We start from the raw sequence: 24,397 nt of genomic DNA on the forward strand, positions 1-24,397 counted from the left end.
CACATCAGCAAGTCAGCTTTCATTCTTTCTTGGGGAGAAATCCAGCGTTTAAAACTAACGGCCCAAGTTAAGGCACAAATAGCCTATGGGGCAAATGACATGTAAATTAGGTGGTTCGAGATTCCCAAAGCAACCACAAAACACAGACCCCTACCTTCTGTCCACATGTGCGTTAGGATAAAATCACGTACCTTGGAAAGAAAGCCCGTAGGTTCTCAGCGTGTGTACCTAACAGCTTCCTCCTAAGAAGGGGACAGACAGACATACACGACCACCACACCACCCCCGGGGTTCTAAGAGAATAAAACAAAATTTATTTTAAAACTTTATTTCTGCAAAGCCAATCAAGAAGTGTTGGAGGGAAAAAGTGTAAAAGTTATTCTTGCATATTTGGGAACAGCAAGCACTTAGTTTGAGAAAACAAGACTTAAAATAGTTGAATCAAAGGCAGTCCCCTGCTACTCGTATTTTAAAACAACGCTGATCTTTCTTTCTTAAGCAACATTTCTTTCTTCCCTAAAAGCTACAATATGATACAGTACGCAACAGCTCACTCAAAGTGCTAGGATCAGAAGGTAAAGAACGCCATACGCCACCACTGAGACTTCCTACTATACAATGCCATGTTGGCGCTTGATAAACCAAGCATGTGTGTAGCATTACATTCAAGAGAAACATTGCTCGTACTTTGGGTTTAAGATCCTTGCCCCTCCAGTTCCGATGTTGTGACATCTGACTCTTCATCATTGTAAATATTTTCAGCCTGGAGATAATAACCAAATAAAATCAGGTAAAACTGCCCGGAGATTTTACAAGACTACCTAGAAATAGCATTGAATCGTTCTGTCCAGACGCTAGGAGTCACAGAGTAATTACTTAGCAGTTTCCTCTCTGTGTGCCGCCCTCCAAGGCTTTAATGAATGTAATGAGGAAAAAGGCCAGTGTTGTCAAAAACTACTTGCCCATGTCGATTCCCAAAAAGAGACCTAAGCCGCCCATGTACTACTACTTTGGCGTATCCATAAAAGATGTTCTCCAAAAACAGTTCCGACCTAAGAGGGAGCAAGAGTCCTGTGTTTTATGAAAGGGCCTCTTCACAGCAGCGCCTTAGAAATGTCAAGTGCTTTGTGCTCCTCGCCACAGAACTCGGGATCGTCCCCTCCTCTCCCCTTCACGCCTGCGACACAGCGGCTGCTGCACAAAGAGCAGCGAGGCCAAGAGGCGGCTGAAGAGGGCAACGGTCACGAACATCGGAGCAGATGCTCTGTCTACATCAACACGTCCACAGCTCTCTCCCAACCCGACAGGTGCACAGTGAGCTAAAGACATGGTCAAGTGGGACAAGGACAAGACTGTTTCCTTTTCCGAAATATCGGATATAACACGCACCGAAATGTGTGAAATAGTTCTATTACGTGGTATCCTTGGTAAAATCTCTCCCTGACAAGATAGTTCTTAAGGAAAAAGGAGTATCTCAGCTCACCATTTGCCATATCTGCATGATGTTATCCTCCGACACTGAGCAAATGACCCAAGGCTCATTGGGGTTCCAGCTAAAATCTGATATCTTGGCAGTGTGTCCTCCATGAATGAACTGTAAAGAAGAACAAAGAAGCTTTGGTTTCAAATCTTGTGTTAGAAGTTAGTTTTTCGGGCATCATTCCTGCAGCTGGGGGTTGCTGAACTGCAGCAGAGTCCTCCAGCCCTTTTGATTTTGCCACTTTTCAAACCCTCTGAAAAGGTGAGAGGACAGGGCCATGAATGCCTGAATAACCTTCACCTAGATTCTCCAAACACTGCTGTTGTGTGAGCACGACGCCTGCGGAGAAGACTCCAGCAACCTGGCAACAGGACACCTCACCCCGAAATACGTCAGCCTGCATCGCCTAAAACAAAGGACATCTTCCTACACGACCGCAGTGCCATTTCCCCAGCTACGACAAGCAACACACACATTCAGCCTCATCATCAGATAATACAGTGAGATTCGAATACTCAAGCTAATGCATCTCCAGGATGTCGTGTATGACATAGGCCTTCCTAAAACCGGCCCCGCTTCGGAGTCTCCTGCTTCTGCAGCCCCCGAAGGACCCCCTCGTCCCCGCTACTCTGAAGGAAGGGCATCCCCCTCAGCCAGCCAGCTCTTCAGGGTGCGCCGCCCCAGCGCTTGGCGGGGAAGGACTCCAGGGCCTTGACAAGGTCCTCGTCCGAGTGAAAGGGAGCTATTTGCTGCGAAATGCTCTAGGGGGCAGACAACCTCACGGCAAGGCCGTGGAATGACGATTCAGAAGCAACTCATTCTCCCAAGGCCGACAGGAACACTTTGTCAGGAACGGAGACACCGCCCTTCCCGACAGAAGGTCTGATCTGACGCTACCTCGGCAAGAAGCGCTGCTGGCTCTTCACCAGTTAGGTTATAAGCAAGTTAACTACTTTACCTCGCAATGTTATCAGTTTTAAAATGAGATGGGTTAAGTAGCTTTTAAAAATCCTATGGGGGGAGTTCTCTGGTGGATCAGTGAGTGAAGGATTCAGTGTTGTCACTGCTGTGGCTCTGGCTACAGCCATGGCACAGGTTTGATCCCTGGCCTGAGAACTTGCGGCAGGCAGTCAAAAAAAAAAAAAAAAGTTATAAATGAACATACTTGGACCAATGGCTGGGAATATATGCAAGAGTCATCAAATCAAGATATTATATGTAAATTAGTATCCAGTTTATTACACTCAAACATCCCTTGATTGCAGACTCCCCCACCCCCCCCCCCGGCTTTTTTTTTTTGGTCTTTTTAGGGCCGCACCCACAACACATGGAGGTTCCCAGCCTAGGAATCGAATGGGGGCTCCAGCTGCCGGCCTACACAGCCACAGCGAAGCCGGATCTGAGCCGCATCTGCAACCTACGGCACGGCTCAATGCCAACAGTGGATCCTTAACCCACTGAGCAAGGCCAGGAATTGAACCCGCATCCTCATGGATACCAGTCGGGTTCATTAACCACTGAGCCACGATGGGAACTCCCAGAGTCCCACTTTCAAAAAAAGGAAAATCCTAGATGTCCTCAGAGACCATGAAATTGTTACAGAGGCATAACACACTACCGTCTCCCTGCAGCATCAAAAAATAGCTGCAAACCTTAACATTATGCTAAATGCAAGAACGAGTCACAAAGACCACATATGATTCCTTTCATATGAAATGTCTAGAACAGGTACATCTAGAGACAGAAAGTAGATCAGAGGTGGCCAGGGGCTGGTGAAAGGAGAAGCCTGGGGGCCAAGAGGTAAAGGGCACACTTTCTTTACAAGGGGACAAAAATGTTCTAAAACAGACTTGTGATGGCTGTCCAACTCTATGAACTACTAAAAACCACGGCAGTGTTTACTCTAAAAACAGTTCGTTGTATGTCCTGCCAAATATTCATCAATAAAGGTATTACTAAAGTAAAAAAAAACTGCAGCACTATGTTAACACGAAATACGCTGGTGTGTCTTTGCCACAATCCAGTGCTGCAGGGCATGGGAACAGCGGACAGGAGCAGAGGCTCCCCGATGGGCACAGTGCGCCGGCTTTAGCAAGCCTCTTCTGCGAGCAGGGCTCACCCTCGACAGCCTTCTTTACAAGTGGTGGGCAAAGCCCAAGTGTACAAAGCGAATTCGTACTGGTCTAAGAGCTAAGTACGCGGAACAGAGGAACAAGCGATTCTGCCAAACGACTGGCAACGCTTCCCAGAAAAGGGACTTCAAGTGTACAACGAAGGACTGAGACAGAAGGACAGGACAGGACAGATACCACCTCGTAAACCTTCAAAGGGCTGAGGAGATGCCAAAATAATTTAATTAGGAACAGGTGAAAGATCGGGGAAGCATTCATTTTTCTGAGCAAGGAACTTACAAGTCAGGTCATACCGTTTTTTCACACTGTGAGAAAGTGTTAAGTCCTGCTAACAGCATCAAAGCCCCGCCCCACTAAACCCTCAGAAACATTATTACTGAGAACCAGGGAGAAATTACTATACACTATTTGCCAGGAGCCTAAATTCTTCTCACTGAAATATTGGTAAAAATCCACTGGGCTCTATTTACTATTTTTAATAAACGCCAAAACCCTATCACGATAACCTCTAGCGCTTCCAATTTGAAATCATCTTTAAGAGGTGAAATTTGAGGTTTTTGACTCATTTTCCAGAGATGCGAAACAATGATAAACAGGCCAATGTCCACATGACATTTCATCTTGTATGAGGAAAGCCAGTACACACCAGGAGTTCTGGAGGCCCATCTTCTGCGTCTTCTGCCGACTGTTCTTCTCCAATTTTGCTATTAAGAAAGAACATGCCTTCGTTACTGAAGTTCTTATAGCAGGAGTATTTGCAAAGCCAGCATCAGCCCAGACATCACATCTTATTCTTTCTTTATTTTTGCTTTTTAGGGCCGCACCCACAGCATGTGGAGGTTCCCAGACTGGGAGTTGAACTGGAGCTGTAGCCACTGGCCTGCAACACGGGATCTGAGCCACTTCTGCGACCTCCACCACAGCTCATAGCAACACCGGATCCTTAACCCACTGAGCGAGGCCAGGGATCGAACCTACATCCTCATGGATATGAGGTGGGTTCATTAGCACTGAGCCGCAATGGGAACTCCTTGTTTTAGGTTTCTAATTTTACTACTAAAATTGTTTTCAAATGAAAAAGAATATACTGAAATGCTTGTTTTAAAGATTCTCTACATTTCCCAGCATCTATCATGGCCATAAGAACATGGAACATTGGCTGTTTAGAATTTTTACATACAAACATTTTCTCCTCAGTGTCTCTGTTCCGTACACTGAAGAGGGGGCCTCCTGTCTCGATAATGAAGGCAATCTGGACTAAAAACTTAGTCCATGTCAAAGCAAAGTCAAAGCAACACAGGTAGGAATGAAGTTACTTTCGGCATTTTCATGATGTGAACTTGAGATAAGAACATCTTGGGGGAATGTACGGAACTGTGCAACATCATCTATGGCTCTAAAGGCTAAAAAAACCCCAAAGGCGTCTGAAATTCTTAGAATAGCAACTCTGTAGTCAGGGAATTGAGAGTTGGGACCACGGTGAGTCCCCAAAAGAACATGACCTCTCTGGCAGCATGGGCTGTGCTGGCGTCCCAGTTCATCCTCAGCACTTACACAACCCACAGCCCGGGTTCATCCCTGAGAAAACAGTCAACGAAAGCACAGAACAGCAAACGGGAGAAAAACGGAGACCAGTGCTGCAGGTGGACGTGAGATCCAATGAAACAGGAGGCGCCGACGCCTTTACGCTTTCTTTCCACAGCAAGCGGGTTGTGAAACCCAACATACGGATGTCACACCCCCCGCCACCCCGTACCCCAACGTCAGGCCTGAGTAGGCACAGAGACACAAAACTCACGTTGGCATACATTTATTTTACAGACCAATGCTGATTCGCTTCTATTTTATGGAACAAAGACTCTTCAGGAAGGCACTTAAAATTACTTTTAGACTTATTAATGGGGTTAGCAAATTGCTCTGCTAGTTTATGAATTATTACATAACCTGCCAGATTAGCATATTTATGCAATTTCTTGTCACGAGATTCTGAGTTACCTTAAATCCCACACGTTCAGACGGCGATCAGTACCACTTGAAGCCAGAATAGTTTCATTATGTGGAGACCAGTGGACCTGCAAGTTTACATTTGCAAATGTAAAGACTCATCCATTCCAAAGTTGGTGGATTTTGTTCTAATCCTGGGTATGTTCCCATTTCGTGCACGGTAGCCTCGCCTTGGCCTACAGGCCCTCACCCTCCTTGTCCTATCCTTTCAGGCACTCAAAGTGGCCCATCTCTCCAAAACACAGGGAAACTCAGCTAAGGGTCCAACACACTTATTCGGCCCCAAAACCACCCCAGAAGCTTCAAAATCTTTCAATGAAGTGAAAATCTCAATTTTCAACCATATACAAGGTATTTTTTCACTAGAGAACCCACTATGCTGACATACCTTCAAGGAAGAATTCTTGGATTTCATTTTTTCAATGGATCCTGTTTTGCAAGATTTTTCTTCTACCTCTGAACTAATAGTTTCTAAAAAACCTCCACATTATTTCCCATTTATATAGTGGAAGAGGAGCTTAAAAAATAAAACACCGTGTTCTATGCTGACCGTATAAAAGGAGAAATCTTTTTTAATTTCCCTCTACCAAAAAGTTATGAAAATCTGACACAAACACCAGAAAACTGTCACTTACCTGGAAAATTTCATCTTTATGAGATTCGAAGGTATGGAGTTTCAATTTTAAATTACGCAGGTCCCATAAAGCTACAGTCTGAAGAACAATAAAAAGGAATTCGTTTCTTCACGTTACGTAAGAAAGTTCAGGTGTTACAGGACAAGACAAGGGCGTTCATAAAATACCAAGTATGCAAAAATTGAGAAACCTTATCCGCAGAGCCAGTGGCGAGAATGAACTCGCTGTAGGGATTGAACGACAGGCAATTGACCTCGGCGGTGTGTGCATCCACCAGGTGGCTCGGCTTGGAGGTGGTATTGGACCTGGTGTCCCATCTACAACACAGGGGTACAAGGCACACAGGACACAAGCAGGCCACTCCACCCCGCCCCGCCTCTCTCCCGCGCCCCCGTCAGCAGCGTCTACACCACTGCTCTCCGCACACTCGCCTCTTCAGAGACCCCAAGCACGCAGAGTCCAACCCAAGGGGTAGGCTCTAAACCTACAGCAAACAAACCCCGGCCACTGCGGCTTTCTCCTTCAGGTCCCCCCTGGACTTCCAAGTATTCCCAGCATCCGCAATATACTACGCTGAAAACAAGGTAACCATTTGATACCTAAAACCTAGCTGGCCTTCTCAAATTTCAGTATTTTGTCTTGCTTGCCTCCGACATGAGTTCATGAAATAAAAAGCATGTCAGGCAGCTGAATGAAGGCAGCCCTGGGGCCGGGCCTTGACACAATCACTCTTCTCCCTCGGCTTCAAAGGAAGCCACCTTGATCCCACCTGTGATATATATATACCACTGCCCCAAGCGGCCTTCCTCATGTTTACAGACCTGTTCTCCTTTCTTTTTCGAAATACAAAGTTGTGTTCAATCATACAGAACAGTAATTTGAATTTTAAAAGCCCATACCTACTGGCAGTTTATCATTCTATCAATTGGACCTCACTAAAGCTGGGTTTTGTCTTTTTTTGCAGGCCATATATAAATTAAAAAAAGAAAAACCAACCAACCAACCACAGGCCAGCACAATCACTGACGGTCATTCAGGACATCCCATAATGAGACCCCACTGAATTTTCCACCTTACATCATAAGTTTCTGATCATCAGCAACAGATCCAAACAATGACTCATGCAGCAGGTGCCAGGCCACATCCTCTACAACAGCCGAGTGGCCAGTAAAAATCGCTTTAGCATCCACAATTTTGCCTTCCTTTGGTCCTGCATTGATATCCCACAGACAGACAGTCTGAAGAAGGAACAAACAAGAGTTATAAGGGACTGAGTTTATTTACTTATTCTTTTTAGGGCTGCACCCATGGCATTTGGAAGCTCCCAGGTTAGGGGTCAAATCGGAGCTGTAGCTGCTGGCCTACACCACAGCCACAGCAACACCGGATCCTTTAACCCAGGGAGCAAGTCCAGGGATTGAACCTGCATCCTCATGTATACTTCATTGTCTTTTTTTTTTTTTTTTTAGGGCTGCACCTGTGGCATATGGAGGTTCCCAGGTTAGGGGTCAAATCAGAGCTGCAGCTGCTGGCCTACATCACAGCCACAGCAAGGCCAGATCCAAGCAGCATCTGAGACCTACACCAAGGCTTATGGCAACGCCAGACCCTTAACCTACTGAGGGGAGGCCAGGGATCAAACCCGAAACCTCATGGTTCCTAGTCGGATTCGTTTCCTCTGCACCACGACAGCAACTCCTAGCTTCCTCTCTTTTTAAAATCACTTTTTTACATGAAAATGTTACATAATACATGTGGCCCTTAGTCTCTGCTGATACTTAGACATGCAGATGCACAATTTACACGCATGTAACTCTTGCCCTCACCTGGCTCCTCATCTCAAAAGGATCCTGGGAACATTAACAAGATGCCTCGCATATGGGGAGCCCTTGGGAAATGTCAGCTATTAGTTAAGACTGGCAACTCACTGCGTGGTGTGTTCAAAAAGTACTAGCAATGAAGTTCCCGAGCATATAAGCGATTCTCTCGGTTTGGGAGACTCTCCTAGGTCCACTTTGAGGGAAACAAATGAAAGCTTCCTTTCAGGGAACTGAGGGAGACCCTTGAAGCATGGCTGCAAAGACATGGCAAGCTACCAGTGCACCAAGTCTGTGAACTGTGAACAGCACCAAAGGAGAATCTGTTCTGATGACAGGTGCCGGGGGTGTGTTTTACATCCATCCACTTTCCAGGGGTGGTACGAGTGACATCCTCACTGGCCTGATTTGGGTCAGCGATCTGGCCTCTCCTCTTTTCAGGTCACTTTCTAGCCAACGGAGCAATCGTGTGAGCGACCCACCCAATGCCCTTCCAATAAATTCCTTTTCTATTTAAATCAGCCAGTGTTGTTTTCGCAACCACTAAGGAAAATAGTTTTGGAGGTTCCTCGAAAAGTAAAAAAATAGAACTATCCTATGATCCAGAAATCCCCCTTGGGGATATATGCACCCCCATGTTCACTTCCGCACTATTTACTCACAAAGCTCATCAAGAACAAACTGGTGGTTGCCAGGGGTGGAGGGTAGGAGAAATGTGTTAAACAGGTATACATTTTTAAAAAATAAAGAGACTTAAAAAAGAGTCACTCAGAAAATTCACCTGAAGAGTAGTCTTAAAAAGAAAAAATGCGAGAATTTAAAACAAACAAGTAGAGAAAAATTATTATTATTTTGCTTTTCAGGGCTGTACCTGCAGCATATGGAAGTTTCCAGGCTAGGGGTCGAATCGGAGCCATAGCCACCACCTTACGCCAGAGCCATAGCAATGCCGGATCCGAGCCACGTCTGCGACCTACACTACAGCTCACGGCAACGCCAGATCCCCAACCCACTGAGCAAGGTCAGGGATGGAACCTGCAACCTGATGGTTCCTAGTCAGATTCATTTCTGCTGCGCCACGACGGGAACTCCGAGAAAAAAATTTTTTTTTTTTTTTTGGTCTTTTTGCCTTTCCTAGGGCCACTCCCACGGCATATGGAGGTTCCCAGGCTGGGGGTCTCATTGGAGCTATAGCTGCCGGCCTACGCCAGAGCCACAGCAACGCCAAATCTGAGCCACGTCTGCGACCTACACCACAGCTCACGGCAACGCCGGATCCTTAACCCACTGAGCGAGGCCAGGGACCGAACCCACAACCTCATGGTTCCTAGTGGGATTCGTTAACCACTGCGCCACGACGGGAACTCCGAAAAATTATTTTTCAAAAAAAGCAGCCAGAATTGGGTTTGGTTGCTTATAACTAAATAATCTTGACTGGGCCAATTACCTACTTTCAGTATTTCACAAATCTTAACACAAATGCAATTAACAAGTCATTAAAGAAGGGCTGCTTTCAAAAGCTCCAGAAGTCTCCTCTCGGCTTGTGCTTGGGGTCACACCACACACTTTTGGCTTACGGTATGTGAACCACAAGAGAAAACACGCAGCTGTTTGTGCCAAGAATGCTACCACCGTTCATCTATGATAAATTAACAAGGTCCCTGTGTTTTAATGCTAATACACTTAACATGAAGGATGCCAAGACAACTCAATAGGCAAAAATGAGTCTTCTCCCTTTTTCTGGCCACACCTGTGGCATGTGCAAGTTCCCAGGCCAGAGGTCAAATGAACCTCTGCTGTAGTTGCAGCCTGCACTACAGCTGCAGCAATGCTAGATCCTGAACCCACTGCACCACGAAGAAACTTCCAAGATTAGTCTTTGTAACAAACCGTGCTCAGGAAACTGAATATCCACATGCACAGAATGAAGCTGGACCCCTACCTCATATCTATCAAAATGGATCAAAGACCTAAATATAAAAGATAAAACTGGAGTTCCCGTCATGGCACACTGGAAACGAATCTGACTAGGAACCATGAGGTTGAGGGTTCGATCCCTGGCCTCGCTCTGTGGATTAAGGATACAGCGTTGCTATGAGCTGTGGTGTAGGTCACAGACACGGCTTGGATCTGGTGTTGCTGTGGCTCCAGTGTAGGCCAGCAACTGTGGCTCCCATTCGACCCCTAGCCTGGGAACCTCCATATGCTGTGGGTGTGGCCCTATAAAGACTAAAAAATAAAAAAAAAAAAGATAAAACTATAAAACTCAGAAAAAACATAGGTGTAAATCTTTGTAATGTTGGATTATAGAATGGTTTCTTAGATATGATATCAAAAACAAAAGTGACATAAAAAAATAAACTGCATTTGAAATTTAAAACTTTTGTGCTTCAGAGGAAATCTTCCAAAAAATTGAAAAGATAACCCAAAGAATGAGAGCAACTTTTAACATCATATATCTGATCAAGAACTTGTGGGCATCTCCAACAGTAGCGCAGCAGAACCGAATCTGACTAGTATCCTTGAGGACATGGGTTCGATCCCCGGCCTTGCTCGGTGGGTTAAGGATCTGGCACTGCTGCAAGCTGCACTGTAGGCCACAGATGTGGCTCAGATCCCATGTGGCTGTGGCGCAGGCCAGCAGCTGCACCTCTGATTCAACCCCTAGCCTGGGAACTTTCATATGCCCCAAGCATGGCCCTAAAACAAATAAAACAGCCTGTGCGCACATGAAAAAATGCTCAATATTGTTAGTCATAGGGGACAAACAAATCGAAACCACTTCACACCCACCAGAATGGCTATGATGAAGACAGACCATAACAAGTGTTGGTGAGGATATGAAGAAGCTAGAACCCTTATACACTGTCTTAGTGGGAATGTGAAGCAGTGAAGCTGCTTTGGAAAAGAGTTTGGCAGTTCTTTAAACAGCTAAACATAGAGCTACCATATGACTCAGTAATTCCACTCCTAGGAATTAATTCCACCCAAGAGAAATGAAAACATACATCCAAAGACTTGTACAAAAATGGAGTTCCCGTTGTGGCACAGTGGAAATCAATCCAACTAGAATCCATGAGGATGTGGGTTTGATCCCTGGCCTCACTCAGTGGGTCAGGGATCCGGCACCGCTGTGAGCTGTGGTGTAGGTGGCAGACGTGGCTCAGATCCCATGTTGCTATGGCTGTGGCCAGCAGCTAGAGCTCCGTTTTGACCCCCAGCCTGGGAACTTCCCTATGCTGCAGGTGCAGCCTTAAAAAGCAAAAGCAAAAACAAACAAACTGGTACAAAAATGTTCAAGAGTCACGATACTCAAAATAGCCCCAAAGTGGAAATGATCCAAATGTCCACTGATAAATGAATAAACTGTGGTATAGCTATATAATGGAATATTACTCAGCCGTAAAAGGGGATGAAATACTGACATATGCTTTAACATGGATGAACCTTGAAAACATTATGCTAAGTAGATACAGCCCACCAGAAAAGGCCACAGCCCAACAGAAAAGGCCACATATTATATGCTTCCATTTATATATCAAAAAAGGACAAATCTACAAAGAAATTAGTGCTTGCCAGGAGCTAAGGCAAAGAGTGAGGAATGACTGCTTAGTGGGTATGGAGTTACTTTTTGCGACATTTGATGAAAATGTTTTAGAATTAGACAGTGATGATGGTTGCACACGTCTGTGAATATACTAAAACCCATTGAATTGTACACTTTTTTAAAAGTAAGGAAAAAAAAACTAAAACGTAATTTATATATTAATCAGGCTTCACAAACACCCTGTAGAGTGTCCATTACGGAGGTCCGCTTCTAATTAATGGGACACCTTTTGCCCACTTCCCCTCCATTCTAAGGCTGCTTCCAAAGAGTTCTGTGGAATTCTAAGGCTTCAAAAGGGCAGAGTGATAGCCATTGCTCTAAATCCTGTGGCAATGTTATCGCAACAATCAGTATCATCTTAGAAAACCTTTCATCTCTAAGTCTCTGTCAGTGCAGAGCTGTTTGTGTGACCCGGTCTTTAATTCGAGGTGCACGAGCTTAGGAAGAGCAAGTTTCTTACATGGTCGTCAGATGCACTTAGGAGATGTCCACTCAAGTTCGAATTCCAGGAAAGACCATAGCCTTCCTTTTGGTGGCCTCTTAGCCGAAGATCAGGATTACATTCTCCACTTGGGTCTTAAAAAAAAAAAAAAAAAAGAAAACAAATACATGAACTACTGAGTGATCACCTGTCTATCAGAACGGGTAAGAGCAAATTCTCACTCCTGCCTGAGTTACAGCATTTATTCTAATGCCTGGAAAAGCACCACCACAAACAAGGACTTAGTTTGCCCCAGAGCCACCTTGAAAAGCTGTTCTCTGTGCTTCACTCCAAATACTCAATGCAAACCAGGTCTCGTGACCATAACATGACAGGTTCCTTTGCAAAATCTACTCCTAAGCTCTAACACAAAATACTGAAAACTAGAGCTATGTCACTAATTTACATAGTGACAACCCACCCCACCTCCAAGACAGTTTTTTTTTTTTTTTCAGTAGATTTAGGAGGAAAGAATTAACACAGCACATCTGGCGGTTGAGTCCTCACATGTCTCCAGGGTAGCCTGCAACCACGACTGACCTAGCCAACCCTGGGAATGTGACCCTCACAAAATTCTTCAAGTTGCTGTCTGATGAAGCCGAGTACGCCCAGAGCGGTGGAGCATGCTGTGGCAGCTTGTTGAGACTTGCGGGATGGTTGAGCAAGATTCAAGATGTATCTGGCTTCACCGCTGGGGTCTTGAGTTTCCTTTGCCATGGCTGGTTACAGAACAGGATGTACCTATGTGACCAGACCTCCATAAAAAACCCCAGATGCTGGGACTCAAACGGGCTCCCTTGGGCAGAGACGCTTATGCCCCTGTGGTTTGCTACTAGAGAGAGAGCACGATGTACGTGACCCAGTGGAGAAGGCTTCACAAGCGTATGCCTGACCTCTCTGGACTCTGCCCGATGTGTATCTTTCTCCTCCTGTTTTTGCTCTGAACCCTTTGTATAATAAGTCTTAGCCAGGAATATAACCTGCTGTGAGGTCCTTCTGGTAAAATAGTGAACCTGAGCATGGTCATGGGACCCCCGAAACTGTTTCTAAACCTTAAAAAAATCCGAGTTTAAAAAATGACCTCAAGGAGTTCCCACTGTGGGGCAACGGAATCAGTAGCATCTCTGCAGCACCAGGACACAGATTTGATCCCCAGCTGGGCACAGTGAGTTAAAGCAAAGAGCCGGGAACTCCATATGCTACAGGGCAGCCAAAATAGGGGAAAGAGGAAAAAGAAAAAAAAAAAAAAAAAACAAAAAAAAGGCCTCCAAGCAATTACCATTCTGAATCAGGAAGGGTCAAGCAGTGGTCTGACTTTCTTACTACATACCTGGTTTAGCAGGGTGCTTTGTATAGTCAAAAACCAGCACGTCAGAAGACGGTGTTTTTGTAGCAATGATGTGAGGATTCTGCGGCATGTATCGAGCACGGTTTACTTCTCCTTCGTGGTTAATTTTAATTTCACATTCAATTTTTCCTGTTACAGAACCAAAGCCACCAAATTCTAATGTGAGAAGAAAGAAATAAACACATACACTTACGATTAAAATCCACAAGTCACTTAGCTGAATCAACCCAAGAGATTAAGTTATTTTATTTTGGGGGGCCACGCCCACAGCATGTGGACGCTCCCGGGCCAGGGATCAAACCCATACCACAGCAGCGGCCCAAACCACTGCAGTGACAACGCCAGATCCTTAACCCCAAGCCAAGCCAGTTTAATCTGACAGCATACAATACAAACTGAGAAAGGGGGAGAGACAAAGAGAGAACACAAACATACGGGCTCATCTGACATTTGGAATGAATTTATTCTCCAAGTCCATGTGAACTGGAAAACAGTGTGACACAAGTATTTTACGCAAGTTACCTCGGTTCTACCTTGGATTTAAAACAATTAAAAATCAGCTTCTCTCTGTTTTGTTATTCACAAAAATTCAAATAACCACACAATAAACACACCTTTCAGTTCAAATACACCTCTTTTGGAAGTGTGGAAATAAATTAGTATCCAGGTAATAAGCCAAGTTCGTCCCCAGAAGTAAGAACACTCCTTGGGTCTGAAGTCAAAAACATCCTCATGTTGGAAATCCATGCTACCTAACCCCCAAACAGACAGACAGACAGACACACATACACACACACACAGGTTCCACCAGAATACGTGGCTCAACAGCTAGTGGAGGACCAAAGTGAAAACAAGCGGGCTGACCTCTCTGGTGTGGGAATATGACTACGGTGCTAAATAGTTATCAAAAAGGCCTTGGAAAAGTGACAAAGCCACATAAGAAGTACGATAACGTCTGAGAAGCAGCAAGATGTCACAGAAAGAATACAAGTAAAGAACATCTAAGCAGATAATAGCAACAAGAACATTTTCTTTTTTGTGCTCAAAGATAAAAACTCGAATTTTTTGCTGACACTTCAGAAGTTCAGTGGCTTCCCATCATAACTATTATTTCTTCCTGACCTATGTTGCTTCTTCTTTGCACGTTCCTTTTTAGCTCACCCTGTGTCTCAGGTCAAGGGACACTAATTCAAATGCCTAAGGGAGCCAAGCAGGTAGCCAGTAAAACAGACTGGCTGGGGCCTGGTGAAAACAGGGAAAGCAGGGAGCCATTTCTCGGTTTCAGCCAGGTCTCGCTCCGTGGGAACGCTCTGTGAACACGGGTTCCCATGGCTTCCGATCAGAACTTAGCCATTCTTCTCTACGGCGAACACCGCTTACTATGTCTGCGTGGCTGAACATCATGTCCCATTTCACACACCTCCTCTCACACAACCACACGCAATCACCCACTTCCCCCTCAGCACTTCCCCTTCCCATCATGTCAATGGAAGAAAATGCTTCGGCCTTTCTAAGACCCCCGCTCCTGATCCTATCGCCTGCCATCTCCGGAGACACAGTTCCAAAGCCTCCGCTTTTATTCTCAACCTCCCACCCCCGGGGACCCCAAGGGTTCTTTCTCACCCTCTGCTACAAAGTTTTCCAACTCCTTTACTTAAAACAAACTCAACAGATCTCCTTTAATAAAAACTGAATTTCTGGGTAAGATTTACTGGGCACACAAGGGCTTGTTTTCTCAAACTCAAAAAGTTTGAAAAAAAAAATCACTATCTTAATGATAATAGTATCCATTTAAAACACCGTAACTGAAGAGTTCCCCTGCAGTGCCACAGGTTAAGGAGCTTGTACTGCCACAGCTGTGGTATAGGTTGCAGCTGCAGTTCAGATTTGATCTTTGGCTAGGGAACTTCCATATGCCTCAGCTGCAGCCAAAAAAAAAAAGAAAATGCCATAACTGAAAACAAAGGAGTTAACTGTGAATTATTTCAGTCACTTGTTAGAATACGATACACTGGACGAGTGATTACTAACCTAATTATGCCCACATATTCCGTATATTATGCACAGAAACTAATTCTTAGGCTCAAAGTCCAATTAAGTACAGACTTTAGGACTAAAAGCCACTAAAAATTCTTTTTTTTTTTTTTTTTTGTCTTTTTTGCTATTTCTTGGGCCGCTCCCGCGGCATATGGAGGTTCCCAGGCTAGGGGTCTAATCGGAGCCATAGCCACCAGCCTACGCCAGAGCCACAGCAATGCAGGATCTGAGCCGCGTCTGCAACCTACACCACAGCTCACAGCAACACCAGATCGTTAACCCACTGAGCAAGGGCAGGGACCGAACCTGCAACCTCATGGTTCCCAGTCAGATTCGTTAACCACTGCGCCACGACGGGAACTCCTAAAAATTCTGATTATAAAAATATCTACAGGAGTTCCCATCGTGGCACAGCAGAAACAAATCAGACTAGGAACCATGAGGTTGCAGGTTAGACCCCTGGCCTGGCTCAATGGGTTAAGGATCCGGCGTTGCTGTGGCGTGGGCCAGCAGCTGTAGCTCCGATTCGACCCCTAGCTTAGGAACCTCCATATACCGCGAGTACGGCCCTAAAAGCAAAAAAATGAACATAAAAAAATTAAAATTTACAGAAATAATGCATAACGTTGTAGGATAATAAACTATGCATTGTGAAAGTGGTTGAGTAAATCATTTTCAAAAACCGTTCTATATTCTTTTAAGTTGACAATGAATATACCATACAACTCAGCAATTTCACTCCACCAGATCAATTCTCCCCATGTATACAAGGAGAAACAAGACAGCCGTATTGCTCATAAGGGCAAAAATCTCACACAGATACAATTCAGCTGCACCTTAACAAAAGGATAAATGGAGGTTTAATCACAATGGTATACAGGAGTGGAAAGAATGAGATATTTATACAGTATACACACACGAATACATGAAAAAAGCAAACTGCAAAACATTATGGACATTGACTACTGTCTGAGTGACAAAAATACTTTAGTTGATGAGAGTACACTAATTTCAGGACAGTGATGAATTCTGGAGAGGAAAGCAGGGAGGAACGGCATAGGGATGGCAGGACTCCAGCTGTCAAGTAGTATTTTAGCTTCGGTAAGAAAAAACCTAAAGCAAATACTAGACAATGTTAGATCTGTTCAATCATCTGGGGCTGTGGGGAAAGCACTAACCCAGCAGGTCTGGTTGCTTAGCCCTCACAGCTTGACCAGCTCCTGGGAACATGGACCTCAGAATGTTCTATGTCACTGATGGGTTGATGATTTCGTGGTGTACACCTGGAGCAACGGACCATGCTGTACCAATCTGTCAGGCTTGCTTTGCGCAGATTTTAAGATTGACGATGTGCACCTGACTTCACCGCTAGGGTACCAAGTTTCAGGTGTCCTGGCCGGCTGCCCGCATGCTGTGCCTACAAAATCAGCCCCCCATGAAAGACTAAGAGCCTGGCCCTCAAATGGGTTTCTCTGGGCAGAGATAGTCCACAAGTATCCCTGTCAGTTGCTGCCAAAGAGAAAGCACATCCTGTGTGGACCTGGGTGAGACTTGTGCTGGACCTCCCTAGACTCCCTGATGCCTTATCTTTTTCCAGCTGCTTTTGTTCTGTATTCTTCATTGTAACAAATTCCAGCTATGAATATAATGTGCTACTGAATCCTGCGAGTCCTCCTAGCAAAACCACCAAACTTGGGTGGTGTGGGAATACCCAAACAGGGGAATGTACATTTGGATGGGGGGATGGGGGTCAAGAGCTTCCCTAAAACATCCGCTATTGAGCTGTGGTGCAGGCTGGCAGCTGTAGCTCCGATTGGACCCCTAGCCTGGGAACCTACATATGCCGTAGTTGCGGATATAAAAAGACCAAAAAAAAAAAATCCACTATTAACTGGTGTATATGCCTGACTTTTTCCTATGCATAGCAATATTCTTAGTGTTACCAAAATAGTTACTATAATCACACACACCAGTTACTCAATTTATCTTGGACACCTTTCCATACCAGTGCATACAGATTTACCTCACTCGGTGTATGTGTTTATGAAATTTCAGAGTTCTCTCATTCGTGGTAAATGCTGCACAGTATTTCAAACATACCACAATTTGTTTAAATGACTTCCGATGAACTAACAATGGAGTTGCAAGGTTGAGCCTAATTTTTCAATCCTGCAAATAATGCTACTGTCAAATCCTAACGCACATGTGGGTGAGAAGTTGTGTAAGATAAAGTCCTAGAAGTTAAACCGCTGGGCCAAAAGCTATTAGGACAGAGTGTTAATAACATATCATTAGAGGCCTACTCCTTTAGACACCGATATTGGAATATACAGTATACCTACCACCCTTCTCACTGTCACAGTGGGAAGCATCAAACTGTGCATCATCATTCGGAATATGGACCCGAGCAACCACGAGATGATTCTGCTCATCAGATGTGTGAGTCCCCAGCACTAGCCAATGAAGGGCATAATCCTTTCCTTCCGGTCTGTTTAGGAAAGAAAATAAGTCATACTAATCCTACTAGAAATCAGTTGCTAACAAATTCAGTCCATCACCGATCCCTGAATTCATAAATCATGACCTCTCACCTAACCCCTCCCCCCCCCCTTTTTGGGCCGCATTGGCGGCATATGGAGGTTCCCAGGCTAGGGGTCCAATCGGAGCTACAGCTGCCAGCCTACACCACAGCCACAGCCACACCAGATCCAAGCCGAGTCTGCGATCTACACCACAGTTCGCCGCAACACCGGATCCTTAACCCACGGAGCGAGGCCAGGGATCGAACTACAACCTCATGGTGCCTAGTCGGATTTATTTCCACTGTGCCACCAACGGGAACTCCTCAAAAAGCCTTTAATTTTAATACTCTAGATGCTTCTGCTCTCTCAATAAGAGGCAACAAAGTAGAATGAAAGAATAAAGGGTTGAGTCAGAAACACTGGGTTTAAATCCTGGCTCAAACTAAAATTAGCTATATGCAATTCCTTAAATCACAGCTTCCTTACAAGCCTCAGTTTCTTCACCTAAAAAACAGGTTATGAGTGCAAACAGCATGATGTAAAAACCCCTTATTTATGTTTACGGTGCTTAAATGAGCATTCTCATTTTTACGGAAGAAGGGTCTTTGTTTCCCTACCCTTTATAAACTCACTTTGAGGCTGAAAAAGACACTGATGCCTCCTGACACCCTGGTCCAAGCAATGATTGTGCACCTGTATTTATTAACAATGCATTCCCATTCGTATTATCTAGAATAGCAATTTTCACCCGTGTTCCATGGTCCCAGCTCAGTGAGGGGGACTGAGAAGTAGGGCTCTGAGCCCCAACAAATAGCAGACGACTTAAGACTATTTATGTATAACTAAATTTCAGTAGTACAAAGGCTTCAGTGGTTTAGAAAAAAGGCTTAGGGATTTATCTCCAGGCATGTAACTTAGTAATAACTGAAAAAATACAAGACAAAATTTTACCAAGATTTGGCTTGAGGTAAAAAAAGAGCAATAAACACACAAAAACTCCAAGAACAGAATAAGGCATCCATGGCTTAGCAACAGCAGCTTATGTGAAAAAAAGACACGGGTCTGAAATAAAATACGTTCAGTGGGCAAAGATGATGTGGCTCTCGAAGAAAGTAATTAATTTCATCTTAGATAAACTTACACAGGGAGGGAGAGGCAATACGCATGAGCACTCACCCACCTATTCTGAACTGGAAAAACCACACTTAGAATATTAGGCTCTAGGCAATGTACTTTAGGACTCAGAATGAAATCTTTATAGGGAATAGTGGCTTCAAATCAAAGTGGACTTCAACACATCTCATATGAAAACCATTTGGAAAGAGATTAGGAATACTTGAAAGGCCCCACAATGTTATGGATGACATAAAAGGAAGAAAATGACTTGTTTTTTATGGCATTAAGCAGAAATACTAAAACCAACAGGTACAAGTTACATACAGGTAAACACACCCATTCACATAGGAGCTTTCTAAGGAATGGGAGTGCAAAGTCTGGAGCATCTTAATTAAAAACTCCCTTAGACTCTAAAATTCAGTTATTCCAGTTTCCCCTGACTCCATCATATAAGGATTTTTCCTTTTACTAAAAATCCTTTTTTTCATCTCCATAATTAAAATACAAATCTGTTTTCTTGAGTCAATCAATATCACACCATTTTCCTCCAAAACTGGATGCACCTAAGGCTGCAGAAGCACTAATGATAAAAGACCTTGTCCATTCCCAGGCCAGAATCCTTGGACCACTTTGAATTTTGCTACGAAATTCAACCAACAATCACAGATTATTACAAGGTTATTCTCAGCAGCACTGGCGGAAGCAGCAAAAGACTGAAAACAAATATCCATCAGCAAAGAAGTGGTGACAAAAACATACCCATAAATCAAATTCTATGGAGCCCTCAAAACAAGAGCCCATATCTAAGCATGTCAATATGAAAAAGTTTCCATTATGAACTCCTAATTAAAAAGTCAAGTGAACAACTTGCTACCAGAGAAAAAGACGGAAGGATGTCGCATGTCCTTCTTCACGCCGGGCAGGATGGATAAGAAAGCAAATAAGGACTGCTTCTGCTCTGGGTGAGGGAACGAGAGAGAGGACGTGGAAGAGGACCTTATTTTTTTCACTCTATGCAGTCTGTATCGGAACTTGCGTAATTACACAGCTTTTTAGGTAGAGAGTTCCGGCTCGACATGTTTAAGAAATTATTCAAGGGAGTTCTCTTGTGTCACAGCAGATTAAGGATCTGGCATTGTCACTGCAGTGGCTTGGGTGGCTGCTGTGGCACAGGTTTGAATCCTGGCCCAGGGAACTTCCACATGCTGTGGGTGCAGCCAAAAAAGAGAAAGAGAAAAAGGGGTGGGTGAGTGGGAGAGGGACAAACAGAGATGAAATAATGACCCGCCATTTAAATAATTTCTTAGAGGTACCAAAATAAAAAATATAAAAGAGTCAAATCAATTTTCTGGATTATCACCTAACTGAACTGAAGGACAACAGCTCCACGAGGGCAAGTAATCATTCGGAAGCACGTTATACACACACAGAAGGCCAGCCTTAGGAGGTTGAGTAGGCCTAGCTCTCAAAAAGCCAGGATATAAGAGTAGCCAATATTTCTACCGTTCTAAAGAGTGCCAAAACACAATCACTGTCCCTTCATACCCCGAACAGAACCCTGCAAAGTACCACACAGCTGTCCTCAACACCCAAGAATGCAGGCTGGCTGGCATTTTCTTGCATTCCCAGAGCCACTGCACATCCCACAACCAGATCCCACTTCCTCATATGCAGAGAACACCATGGAATACATAATTTAATTTCTGTTAAATTCCCAAGTGTTAATATAAACGTAACATCTGGGCCGAAAACACACAGAACTATTATCTTTCAAATCTTTACACACCAAATAAATAAAACCTTTACACAAACCACATCGTGGGTAACATTTTTTAAAGATTTCAAGAAGCAGCCTTCATTCAAATACAAATGAAGAGTTATTCCACCCTAACAAATTATTTCTCAATAGGAAGGGGTGGCAGAATTACCATCAGCCAGCACTTCAACATGTGTGATCTTATTTATTCCCTCAAATGTAGGCAGTGAGAACCGCCAACACCTCTGTTTACAGACCAGACTACTCGGGGATAGAGACTGACCGATTTGCCCTCATTCACAAAGCCAAGAAGCAGGAGGCATGATTCAAACTCAGGTCTCTAACCTTAAAGCCCTCCATCTTGTCTATTGTTACACTAGGTCAAAAAGATCCAAGGAAATGTAAATTGAAGTTTTAAACAAAGAGCCAAACGCACACAATGCTCTAAACCAGAACCTCAATACCCTGGTCAAAGTTGGTATAAATATCAATACTTAGAAGTCTGCAGTGTTTAGTTGTCGGCTCTTCTTCCCGCTGTACATTGACATTGAGATTTTGGGGTAAGCCCAATGGAAGTCCCTATCTGTAGAAGTCAATGTTCGCATATGGACAATCCAGCCGTTATATCGGTTTTATGTGAAGGTAATTTATTTACTCTTATTTCTTACATTACAAAATTCCCTCTCTCGAGTTGGATTAATCCTCATTAAATTATATGCTCACAATTTAACACACTTGTAAAAGTGCATGGCCAAGTTTCTATTAGGAAATGTGCAACTGTATGAAAAAGATAACCTAGGGCAGAGGTTGCCACAACTCTGGGGCCACCTGGCTTGGGTTCAAAAGCCCACTCCACCGCTTACCAGCTGTGTGATCTGGGGCATGTTATTCAACATTTCAGCCCGGTTCCACATTGGTAAAACAAGAATGATAAAAAGTAATTATTCTACTGTTGTATTAAACCAAATAACAGGACACAAAACTCTTGAGATGTGCCATGCCGTATTCTAAGTACTCAATAAATGTCAGTAGTTATCACCGGAGAATTTGACAAAGAATTGAAAAGAATACTCTTAAGAGGACCAAGAGCAATTTCAAAGTGTATCCCATCCCACACTATAAGCCAACAACCCCACCTTTCCGGTAGTGAACTGCTGCTCAGTTCTCTTCCCCTTTGCAATTAACACGTATTTATCTTGGGGGCTGGTTACAAGGATGTGTGCGCTTCGCAAAAATTAATCAAGCCATATTTTATGACTTGTGCACTTTTCTGCACGTAGCTGTTTTCTTTCTTCTTTTTTTTTAATGGCCACACCCGCGGTATATGCAAGTTCCCAGACCAGGGGTCAGATCCAAGCCGCAGTTTCGACCTACGTCGCAGCTGCGGCAATGCCAGATCCTTTAACACACTTTGCAGGGGCAGGAATAGAACTTGCGTCCTGGCGCTGCAGAGACGCCGCCAATCCCATCGCGCCACAGCCGCAACTCCTAGGCACGCTATTTTCCCATAAAGTTTTTAAAGAAATCCCACCAGTCTGGCACCCAAAAAGATGCTGCTCTATGTTAATGCCCAATAAATGTCAAACATATCCGGTGCCTCCCGCAAATAACATTAATCTCACAACAGATTCTTTCTCCCCCTTTAAGCGCCACATTATTACGCCAGAAACCAACCCCCAAATCACTTAAGTTTTAAAAATAAAAATCACCTGCCACCTCACCCAAGGGCTAAACTAACTACATGCTTACGTTCCATACAGAAAACGCCAAAAAGTAGGAAATCCAGGACAACAGTTAAATTTACGCAAAATAAAAGGTGCCAGAAACCCTTACTTAGTCACTTCAGGAAGCCACTGAACGGTAAGACTCGGCCACTGAAGAGCATGGGTCATAACCAGGTCATACAGAAACGGTGTATTCTTCTTCCAGATTTTATATTCTTCATTGATGACACGCTCCTCCACAGTATCTTCAAACACTGAAATTTGGAGAAAGCCCACACGATTAAGTGGCGGAGAGGGATCGAAAACAAAACCTGTACACAGATACCGGAGGTCACCTCGAGATGGCCACACCTAATCTCCTCTCTCTCTAATTTGGACACGAACTGCTCGTCCACAACGTGGAGAGAATATTAACACCAGGAAGCTTTTTTTTTTTTTTTTTTCCCTCTCCACTTTGAAATCAATAATGCCTGCGAATACAGAATCGGGTAATTAATTACACGGACATCGCAAATGTTTTGCCGCTACAGCTGTCCGCACCTGTTCGGAGATGACGAGCCGTATGTAAAGAGGCTCCCCGACCCACCCGGCGAGACGAATCCACGTGTAGCAGAAACCCATCGGCCCGCTCCCTCCATCCCCCACCAGGAGAGGCCTCGGCTCCCACGAAGCCCGCGTCGGCAGCCATAAGCCACGGGTTCCAGAATTCCCCCGGACAAGAGCCGCGACCCCGAGGCGGCCGCCGCGCGCGCGTGGAAGAAGCCGCCGCGCCCGCTTTCCGGCGACGGAGGCCGCCTCCGCCCGGGGACCGAGAGCGCCGCCGCCGGAGGGGGTAGGGGGTGGCGGGGTGGGGGGGGAGGGGGCCCAAATCGCGGCCCCGCGCCCGGCTCCGGAAGTGCTCGCAGCCCTCCGCGCCGCGGCCGCGTCCCGCGTAGGCCCCTCGAGGCGCGCGCCCAGCCTCGCGCCCGGCCCCGCCCCCTGCTCCTCACGCCAATTCGCGCCTTTCGCCGGCGCGTGCCGCGGCCTCGCGCGCCCGCCGCCCCCGCCGCCCCGGCGCGCGCCGCCCCGCAGGGCCTCTTACTCTCTTTACTCGCCATCTTGCGTCGGGTCGTTTGCCCCTCGCCGCCGCCTCGGACTCCCCTCGCTAGCCAAGAGCAGCCCAACAGTAGGCGCTCCTGCCTTTCCCAGGCGCGTCACACACTTCCAGCTCTCGAAGCCTCAGCTCCGTCTTTCAGCCTGGGTGCTCCCCAGACGCCGCGTCCTTCTCTCCTACCTCCTCCCCGATTGCGGGTACCGAGGTCTGAGACGCTCTTCTCTCTCTCTCCAAACTTGGAACGAGACTTTTCAACCCGCGCCTCCCAGCCCGCCCAGGCAGCTGAGCGCAGGCGCATCCGCCCTGGGAAAAGTGAGAGGCGGTGGAGAGGCGGGCCTGGGAGCCAACGGCTTGGTGGTTTCGACCAATCACGTGCAGCAGGCAGGTTTCACGCGGCGTTCGGAGGCGGGCTTCTGGAGGGTGGGCGGGACGTTTCGCGGCAGGAAGTTGGCGAGGCGCAGGCGCGAGGTCTCGCCCGGCGCTCCCAGGGCCGGCCGCGGGGGCGGATGGGGGCGCGCGGGGGTGGGGCGAAGGGAGGTGCGGCGTGCAAGCTGCGTGGGGGCTGTGAGCCCCGGGGCGGCGAGCCCTGGGGCCGCGGGGCGTGGCTGCTTGCAGCGGCCGTGGCCGTGGCGGTGGGGGGTAGGA

The 24,397-nt window shown here is 45.6% G+C and overlaps 1 protein-coding gene across 5 annotated transcripts; it reads right to left on the reverse strand.

Annotated features, from left to right (window-relative positions):
- RBBP7 (RB binding protein 7, chromatin remodeling factor) lies at positions 313–24,109 on the reverse strand. Of its 5 annotated transcripts, none has more exons than XM_003134956.6 (12): positions 23,741–24,109; positions 22,769–22,913; positions 17,884–18,029; positions 13,487–13,660; positions 12,136–12,251; positions 7,329–7,489; positions 6,442–6,568; positions 6,252–6,329; positions 5,608–5,684; positions 4,259–4,316; positions 1,484–1,594; positions 313–763 (listed from the first exon to the last, which is right to left on the reverse strand). In XM_003134956.6, the coding sequence occupies exons 1-12, from the start codon at positions 23,754–23,756 to the stop codon at positions 695–697; spliced, it is 1,278 nt and encodes a 425-aa protein (XP_003135004.1). In that variant the 5' UTR covers positions 23,757–24,109; the 3' UTR covers positions 313–694. The 5 variants fall into 5 exon arrangements, 4 of the variants coding, with proteins under 4 accessions (XP_003135004.1, XP_005673516.1, XP_003360284.1 ...); XM_005673459.2 differs by having other exon boundaries at positions 13,487–13,633; positions 23,741–24,066; XM_003360236.5 differs by lacking the exon at positions 23,741–24,109 and adding an exon at positions 23,200–23,555.

This window comes from Sus scrofa, chromosome X (genome assembly GCF_000003025.6).
Source record: "Sus scrofa isolate TJ Tabasco breed Duroc chromosome X, Sscrofa11.1, whole genome shotgun sequence".
NCBI lineage: Eukaryota > Metazoa > Chordata > Mammalia > Artiodactyla > Suidae > Sus > Sus scrofa.

What these genes read in the sequence shown, in the direction of transcription:
- RBBP7 (XM_003360236.5), bottom strand. Translation starts at nt 23,347, where the DNA reads ATGGCTGCCGACGCGGGCTTCGTGGGAGCCGAGGCCTCTCCTGGTGGG. An exon ending in TAAGTGCATCTGACGACCAT is followed by an intron (nt 7,490 to 12,135) that starts GTAAGAAACTTG and finishes TTCCTTCTTCAG; the next exon opens with ACTGTCTGTCTGTGGGATAT. An exon ending in ATAAAGATGAAATTTTCCAG is followed by an intron (nt 5,685 to 6,251) that starts GTAAGTGACAGT and finishes GTAAACTTGCAG; the next exon opens with GTCCACTGGTCTCCACATAA.